Below are 9,709 nucleotides of genomic sequence, written 5' to 3' on the forward strand. Positions count from 1 at the left end.
CCGTGACTGTTGACAACTATGGCATTAAAACATCATAAATGCTGTTATTATTGTGGGAATATGGCCTTGTATTCCATCAATGCAAATGTTATGACAAGCCTCTGTATTACCTGTATTGCTAAAAACTGCAATAAAATATATTTTTTAAAAAAAGAAAAAAGATGGCAAATAGAGCCAATATACTTAGTAGTCAGTGAACTTGTCTTTCTGACCAGACACACTGCTCCTCTAGAACATTCTGGTTTATTATAACACCAAGGAGTAAAGACATCTAGCAAGTGGAAGTATTTCCCCAATTCTACCAGAAAAATGTATCTCATCTTTGATGTCCCTCTCCAAAACAAGAGTAGAGAGCTATCCCATGTCCAGTATTCCTCACAAATTTTCCTTTAAACTCAAACCCTGGCAGTGGAACCAACAATGGAGTCACAGTAACTGGATCTTCTCCCCTAATGTCTTTAGATCATATCATATTGTCTACAGACAGTCTGAGAAGATTTTGTAGAAATTTATCCCAGCTTCCTTCTCACAGATCCAATGAAGTTTTGAAGCACAAGGTTCGGCAGTCAGTTCTTCGTCCAGCTTGGCACAGGTCATGCCCTCTCTGTCGTTTCTGACATGGCTGAAATATAAAAACGTCAGTTTAGGAAGTTCTTTATTCTGAACAACATTGCACCATGTAACTTTTAGTGATAAGTACTTCTGATATAAGGATTCAGAAGACCCATTAGTCATTCAGAGGATTTCCTATATGATAGGGAACACATGTGTAATAAAATGGACTTCATAATATAGGGACCCTGTCTTAAACTGCAATGTCTCTCTAGTTTAAACTCACTTTGGACTTACAGCTAGGCAGTAGCTTGTTTTACTTTTCTCTTGGCACTGTAGGTTTTCCTAAATGCAGGACATTAATTATTTCTACCTGTGGCTATTCTCAAAGGGTCAAGAGCCTAAGATTGCTTAGAGAAAGATCCACTGATGGATCAAGAAACAGTGCCTGCTAACACAGGGTCAAGAGACAATGGATCTTATTTCACATTTTATTCAGCAATATATTTATGGAAAACACTAAAGTGACTGGCACCCAAGTTTTTATTTCATCCCACTATAAACCAAGGTTTCTACCCTGAGAAGCACGTGTTAGCCTGTCACACCATCTTGGGGGTCATTTTGTACTGCCCTCTGGGATGAAGCAGTACACTAAAATCTGCATACTCACAATTCAGTGTTGTTATTACTCCAGTACCAGAGAGGTATCTCATATGTCTCCCGACGTTCCTTCACCAGTCCAATCCAGAAACCTTTCTTCATATTCTTCACTAAGGTCTTACAACGAAATCTCAAGTGAGTTAAAAGTTCAACTTATTGTTCATATAGATTCTGTTTACATATGAAAATGTCAGATCTATATAACTATATTACAACAATTATAGCAGTGTGTGACTGGGGGGGGGGGGCATTAGAGTGTAAGCTCCTCTGGTACAGAGACTGATATGACTGGCTCAGTGTTCTCTGTACAGCGCTGCAGTATATGTCAGAGTTATATAAATGTATAATAATAATAGTGTGTGACTGTAGGGGGGGGGGTGCATTAGAGTGTAAGCTCCTCTAGCAAAGAGACTGATGTGAGTGACTTAGTGTTCTGTGTACGGCACTGCAGTCTATATCAGAGCTATATACAGTACCTTGAGAAAGTATTCATACCCCTTGACATGTTCCACATTTTGTCATGTTACAACCAAAAACGTAAATGTAATTTATTGGGATTTTATGTGATAGACCAACACAAAGTGGCACATAATTTTGAAGTGGAAGGAAAATGCTAAATGATACAAATAAATATGTGAAAAGTGTGGGGGACATTTGTATGGCGCCCCCCGGAGTCAATACTTTGTAGAATCACCTTTCTCTACAATTACAGCTGCAAGTCTTTTTGGGGATGTCTCTACCAGCTTTGCACATCTAGAGAGGGACATTTCTGCCCATTCTTCTTTGCAAAATATCTCAAGCTCTGTCAGATTGGATAGAGAGCGTCTGTGAACAGCAATTTTCAAGTCTTGCCACAGATTCTCAATTGGATTTAGGTCTGGACTGTGACTGGGCCATTCTAACACATGAATATGCTTTGATCTAAACCATTCCATTGTAGCTCTGGCTGTATGTTTAGGGTGGTTCTCCTGTTGGAGGGTGAACCTCCGCCCCAGTCTCAAGTCTTTTGCAGACTCTAACAGGTTTTCTTCTAAGATTGCCCTGTATTTGGCTCCATCCATCTTCCCATCAACTCTGACCAGCTTCCCTGTCCCTACTGAAGAAAAGGATCCCCACCACATGATGCTGCCACCACCATGTTTTACGGTTGGGATGGTGTGTTCAGGGTGATGTGCAGTGTTAGTTTTCCGCCACACATAGCGTTTTGCTTTTAGGCCAAAAAGTTCAATTTTGGTCTCATCTGACCAGAGCACCTTCTTCCACATGTTTGCCGTGTCCTCCACATGGCTTCTCACAAACTGCAAACAGGACTTCTTATGACTTTCTTTCACCAATGTCTTTCTTCTTGTCACTCTTCCATAAAGGGCAGATTTGTGGAGAACATGACTAATAGTTGTCCTGTGGACAGATTCTCCCACCTGATCTGTGGATCTCTGCAGCTCCTCCAGAGTTACCATGGACCTCTTGGCTCTTCTCTGATGAATGCTCTCCTTGCCCGGCCTGTCAGTTTAGGTGGACGGCCATGTCTTGGTAGGTTTGCAGTTGTGCCATACTCTTTCCATTTTCGGATGATGGATTGAACAGAGCTCTGTGAGATGTTCAAAGCTTGGGATATTTTTTATAACCTAACCCTGCTTTAAACTTCTCCACAACATTATCCCTGACCTGTCTGGGGTGTTCTTTGGCCTTCGTGATGCTGTTTGTTCACTAAGGTTCTCTAACAAACCTCTGAGGGCTTCGCAGAACAGCTGTATTTATACTGAGATTAAAATAGACACAGGTGGTCTCTATTTACTAATTAGGAGATTTCTGAAGTCACTAGATTTTAGTTAGGAGTATCAGAGTAAAAGGGGCTGAATACAAATGCCCCCCCACACTTTTTACATATTTATTTGTATAATTTATCATTTTCCTTCCACTTCACAATTATGTGCCACTTTGTGTTGGTCTATCACATAAAATCCCAATAAAATACCCTTACCTTTTTGGTTGTAACATGACAAAATGTGGAAAATTTCAAGGGGTATGAATACTTTTTCAAGGCATTGTAAATGTATAATAATAATAGCAGTAATATTAATAATACCAGCAGTCCAGTCTGTGTAGATCTGACGTTAGCCAGCCAGGCCTTGTGCGATTTGCAGAACTTGTCACACTCATTTCGGGATTCTTCGATGTCTGAGAAGAAGTAACACATTTCATTCTGGAAGATCCAATTCTCCGGACAAGGACGCATTTCTGAAAAAACGGCACAACTGAAGAATCAGTTTACATAATTATCTGTAACTTGGAAAGTTGATGAACACATTTACATTGATTTTCTATTGAAATAATGGCGGACATCGGTATGAGGGAGGAAAGCAGGAAAATCCAATAGGACCAGATGTTGCTGTTGGTAAACTGGCCTTTCCTTGGTCTTGGACACTTGGCTTGGATGTTTCTTGGTGCCTGCCCTTTATGATGGACATACACAATGTCTTCAACATAGATTTGCTGTATTTTGGATCTTGCATAATGTAATTTTTCCAAGTGTTTGTGGAGAAACACCATAAATAGTAGGCCAGTAGGAAATCAGTGGGTCCACTGAAAGTCCACTTTGAGATTGGTGAGTTTGTTTGCTGAATAATATAAAAAACACAGCACCCAAACCTCATTGAGATCTATGGAAGACAAAGCTTGTAATTTTTTTGTGGCCTTTTTTTTGGGGCAATTTGCAAGCATTTGTTTTAATAAGGAGATGGATAGTTGCTCACTGCCATGAAGGACATGCACCAATGCAAGCAATAAATAAATACATAAATAAAATAATTCATTACATTGTTTGGTGAATTAAAATACACAAAGCACAAAGGCTTAAAGGGCAACATTAAAAATACATAATTCTTTTAAGGAACATACTTGGGGGATGATTTAAAACTTCAAGCAAACTGGCTCCCCTGTACTTCTTTAAAAGTTATATTTAGGGCCCTTTCACACAGGCTTTCCAATCAGGTCTGCCTGTTGGTTTTTCACGTAGACCTCATTGGAAGCTCCATGCAGCTCTATGGACAGGTGTATGTAAACAGCGCTGTGTCCATTTACCCCGCATGCCTCCGAGTCAGCCCTGGTCCTGAAAAACAATGGGAAAGGACCGCCTCCTTTTCCATTTTTTAGGGACCTAAATGTAACGGATCCTTGATATGGGTCTGGTACATATTTAGAGGCAAATTCTAGGCAATAAAACATAAAAACCTCATGTGGGGTCCTCTCAAAAATGTATACCAGACCCTTAGTGCAGGCATGCAGGATGGCCAGGAATGGGTGGGACATCAAACTCCTTGTTACTCACTTACTATGAATGTAAATAAATACAATCCCACTGTGACAAAGTACTTTTTTAAAACAGTGTAAATTCTTTGTCAATTGTGTCATCCCTTCAAAACACACATGGTCACCTGGGCGATTTCTCCCACTTGGCCCAACACCTCCATGTTCGGTTTGCAGCAGAACACCCGGGAAAGGGGAAAAGTTCTAACCCAAACTGCAAACCCCATTGAAGTCTATGGGAGCCCAACAGGAAAAATCAAAAGTGCCCATTTTGAAGGCTTATATGCAAGCAATTGGCCATAAAAGGGGTATGAGCCATAAAAAACAAAAAAACAAAAACAAAAAAAAACTATAGTTTCTGTAGCAGTGATTTTAATGATGCTTAAAGTGCAACAAAAAAAATTAAAAAAATTCTTTAAATATAGTGCCTTGGGGGTCCCCTAAATGTACCTGTAAAGTGGCACATCTGGAGCATGAATAAAACATGCTGCAGCAAAAATTACATTTCTAAAGAAAAAAAAAAGGCAAAACCCATTTAAAATGACTCGCAGTTACAATACCCGGCTATTGATTTTCTTTTCTTTTAAATGGCGTGGGTTCCCCCCCAGTCCATACCAGGCCCTTTGAGTCTGCTATGGATTTGGAGGGGAACCCCACACCAAAATTGTTTAAAAAAACAGCATGGGGTCCTCCCCAAAATCTATACCAGACCCTTATCTGAGCATGCAGCCAGGCAGGCCAGGAAAGGGGGAGGATGAGCGAGCGCCCCCCCCCCACCCTCCTCAACCGTACCAGGCCACATGCCCTCAACATGGGGGAGTGGGTGCTTTGGGGCAAGGGGGCTCTGCCCCTCAATGGTTGTGGGGGGCTGCGGGTGGGGGGCTTATCAAAATCTGGAAGCCCCCAGATCCTTTCCGCCACCCCTATATGAATGAGTATCGGGTACATAGTACCCCTACCTATTCACCAAAAAAGTGTACAAAAGTATTAAAAACGAGAGACAGTTTTTAACAAATCCTTTATTAAAAATAAAAATATAGTGTCCCTCGATGTAAATCCATCATTAATCACACCGCCCGCTGACCCAAATAAAAAAAACGCTCCACTTTCTGGGATGGCCTCCCGTTGAATGCCTCCTCTGCGCTTTGACAATTCTTATATAAGTAAGGGGCGGGGCCACTTGGCTACATCAGCTGGTGACATCGCCCCCTTCTGACATCACAGATTCGTACATGCTGGGCCTGTGACATCAAAAGGGGGGTGGGGCCACCAGGTAACATTGCCAGGTGGTCCCGCCCCTTATCTACAGTATATAAGAACTGTCAAAGTGCAAAGGCGGCATTCACAGGGAAGTCGTTCCAGAATGCGGAACATGTTTTTTTTTTGGGGGGGGGTCAGTGGGCGGCATGATTGACGATGGATTTACCTCGAGGAATATTGTTTTTTTATTTTTTAATAAAGGATTTGTCAAAAACTTGTCTCTTGTTTTTATTACTTTTTGTAGACTTTTTGGTGAATGGGTAGGGGTACTATGTGCCCGATACTCATTCATATAGGGGGGCGGGATCTGAATAAGCCAGATTCCGATAAGCCAACCGCTCGCAGACCCTGACAACCATCGGCCAGGGTTGTCAGGAAGAGGCTCTTATCCCCATCAACATGGGGACAAGGTGCTTTTTGGTGGCGGGCGCTCACTCGTCCCTCCCCTTTCCTGACTTGTTAGGCTGCATGCCTGGATAAGGGTCTGGTATGGATCATGGAGGGGACCCTATGCCGTTTTTTTTTAAATGTTGGCGTGGGGAAACGAAAGGCCTGGTATGAACTGGGGAGGACCCCATACCATTTTTTTCTTTATTTTTTAACCAGCACTTTTTTTTTTATTACTCATTAAACCCATTGACAGCTGATGACTCATGGGTTGGTAAGGATGCTGCGGCTGGCTTCCCGGCCCCGCTCCTTAACAATCAGCTTACACTGCACCCCGATTGGACAAAGCTTTGCCCAATCAGGGCGCAGAATGCAAATTCGGGTGTTCGGCAAACGGCAGAACAGGCAAATGATCAGCCGGAACTCATGCTTGGGCCAAACCGTTCGCCCATCCCTGTGTATACAAGCTGGCAAGTGGACCAAACCCAAAGATCATCCCTACTTGAGATTAGAATCTTGTGGTAGAAATAAACAAAAATCTCAGAAATAGATAAGAACAACCAGCCACATTATTTCATGTTCATGACATGCTTGACTTGGCCTTAATATAAATATTAAACATCTTGTATATTCAAGGGTGTTAAAGGTAATTTGGTGTTGAGTTCTTTAAACTCACCTCCATTGTCCTGAATTCTTTCAGTCATGCAGCTCAATTTCCGCTCCATCTCCTGCAGTATGTGTGTCAGATTACTCTCTTGGGTGGGACATGTGCAGGTGGAGCCTGAAACATAATTTCATAGATATTATTATCCTCATCACTTAGCGAACACCACACCTGCATACTCTGATCAGATAATGACTAGGGATGAGCCGAACACCCCCGGTTCGGTTCGCACCAGAACTTGCGAACGGACCAAAACTTGGCACGAACCCCATTGAAGTCTATGGGACTCGAACGTTCAAAGTCAAAAGCTAATTTTAAAAGGCTAATTTGCATGGTATTGTCCTAAAAAGGGTTTGGGGACCCGGGTCCTGCCCCAGGGGACATGTATCAATGCAAAAAAAATGTTTAAAAACGGCCGTTTTTTCGGGAGCAGTGATTTTAATAATGCTTAAAGTGAAACAATAAAAATGTAATATTCCTTTAAATTTCGTACCTGGGGGGTGTCTATAGTATGCCTGTAAAGGGGCGCATGTTTCCCGTGTTTAGAACAGTCTGACAGCAAAATGACATTTCAAAGGAAAAAAGTCATTTAAAACTACTCGCGGCTATTAATGAATTGCTGGTCTGACAATACACATAAAAGTTAACTGATAAAAATGGCATGGGATTTCCCCACAGAGGAACCCCGCACCAAAATTTTTAAAAAAATGGCGTGGGGTCCCCCCAAAAATCCATACCAGACCCTTATCTGAGCACGCAACCTGGCAGGCCACAGGAAAAGAGGGGGGACGAGAGAGCGCCCCCCTCCTGAACCATACCAGGCCACATGCCCTCAACATTGGGAGGGTGCTTTGGGGTCCCCCCCAAAGCACCTTGTCCCCATGTTGATGGGGACAAGGGCCTCATCCCCACAACCCTTGCCCGGTGGTTGTGGGGGTCTGAGGGTGGGAGGCTTATCGGAATCTGGAAGCCCCCTTTAACAAGGGCACCCCAGATCCCGCCCCCCTGTGTGAAATGGTAATGGGGTACAAAAGTACCCCTACCATTTCACAAATAAACTGTCACACAGGAGGGGTGGGATCTTGGGGTCCCCTTGTTAAAGGGGGCTTCCAGATTCTGATAGGCCCCCCACCCGCAGACCCCCACAACCACTGACCAAGGGTTGTGGGGATGAGGCCCTTGTCCTCATCAACATGGGGACAAGGTGCTTTGGGGGACTACCCCAAAGCACCCTCACAATGTTGAGGGCATGTGGCCTGGTACGGTTCAGGAGGGGGGGCGCTCTCTCATCCCCACTCTTTTCCTGTGGCTTGCCAGGCTGCGTGCATGGATAAGGGTCTGGTATTGATTTTTGGGTGGACCCTACGGCATTTTTTTTTTAATTTTGGCACGGGGTTCCCTTTAAAATCCATACCAGACCTGAAGGGTCTGGTATGGATTTTGAGGGGGACCCCCATGCCATTTTTTTTTATTGTGGCGCGGGGATCCCCTTAATATCCATACCAGACCTGAAGGGCCTGGTATGGAATTAGGGGGACCCCCACACCATTTTTTTTTTAATTTTGGTTCGGGGTTCCCCTGTGGGGAAATCCCATGCCATTTTTATCAATGAACTTGTATGTGTATTGTCGGACTGGCAATTCATTAATAGCCGCGAGTAGTATTAAATGACTTTTTTTTTTTAAAGCCTTTAAAATTAGCACTTTTGATTTCTCCCATAGACTTTTAAAGGGTGTTCTGCGGCTTTCGAATTTGCGGCAACCACCCAAATTGTTCGCTGTTCGGCAAACTGGTGAACAGCTGATGTTCGAGTCGAACATAAGTTTGATTCGAACTCGAAGCTCATCCCTAATAATGACCTGCAGCTTTCAATCTCCCCTACAATTTCCTAAGCTAATCAGGATCTCACCTGAACTAAACCAACCCCATGGAGCATTCTATCTTCAGCTCTCATCTTTTTCCTGAGCTCAATCAGTTCCATAGATCCTTCGACTCTCTATTCTTCTCTCCAAGATTTGCCTTGAATTGGACATAGTACTTGGAGCTTTCTTCTTCCTACTCTTCCATTTAGAATATCTCCTGAGCTAAACATGTTTTTTGGAACATTATGCCATCTACTCTTCTCTCCAGAATTTCCTCTGAGCTGACCCAAGTTGGTAAGGATTTCTACCTTATTCTCTCCTCTCCAGGATTTTCCCTAAGTTGAACCTAGCTCATAACAGTTTCTACTTTCTAATCTCTTCTTCAGGATTTCTGCTGAACTGGACACTTTCCATGGAATGTTCTACCTCTTACTCTACTCTCTAGGACTTCTACTGAGCTAAATGTAGTACATAAAACAATTTCTCTCTCTTTACTTTATATTCTTCTCTCTAGGAAGTATCTTAAACTGCTTCTAGGCCATGGAACATTCCACCTAATACTTTCCTCTCCAGGACTGACCTTATTCTATAAAACTCACTTTCAGCTTTCATCTTTAAGATTATTCACAGGATGGAGCTATTTTACTCTCTTCTTTCCACTTTTTTTCTCTGCCACTATTTTGTGTTGCATCCATTATATTGGGGTTATATTACTTTGAGTTATTTTAGCTGCTTATTGATTTGTAGATTATCCACGGTGCAAGTTAAAAACAATTAATGGCATCTTCTGTGGAATCAGCGCCCATTCCTCTTGGCTGCAAATTTCAGTGGATTTCACCTGGGCAACCTCTCCTTGTTTTTTTAGCGAGCATGAGGTTGCCACCATGGGCAGCACAGGGGCTACAGTACCTCAATGGCTTCTCGGCAGGAGTCCACATCCTCCTCTGGGCATTCCACCGGATAGCGGGACAAAGCTGTTAAATTTTCTAGGTCTGTAGTGGATCTTGTACTTGAACAG

At 42.8% G+C, this 9,709-nt stretch overlaps 1 protein-coding gene across 1 annotated transcript; it reads right to left on the reverse strand.

The window, feature by feature from the left end:
• Positions 1-477: 477 nt before the first annotated feature.
• On the reverse strand, positions 478-9,303 carry LOC141128870 (killer cell lectin-like receptor subfamily B member 1B allele B). The gene is made up of 5 exons (XM_073616475.1): positions 9,291-9,303; positions 6,842-6,946; positions 3,299-3,450; positions 1,223-1,329; positions 478-622 (listed from the first exon to the last, which is right to left on the reverse strand). Exons 1-5 carry the CDS (start codon positions 9,301-9,303, stop codon positions 478-480), a joined length of 522 nt encoding a protein of 173 aa, XP_073472576.1.
• Positions 9,304-9,709: the final 406 nt, after the last annotated feature.

The sequence above is a fragment of the Aquarana catesbeiana genome, linkage group LG01, assembly GCF_042186555.1.
Source record: "Aquarana catesbeiana isolate 2022-GZ linkage group LG01, ASM4218655v1, whole genome shotgun sequence".
In the NCBI taxonomy this organism is placed as follows: Eukaryota; Metazoa; Chordata; class Amphibia; order Anura; family Ranidae; genus Aquarana; species Aquarana catesbeiana.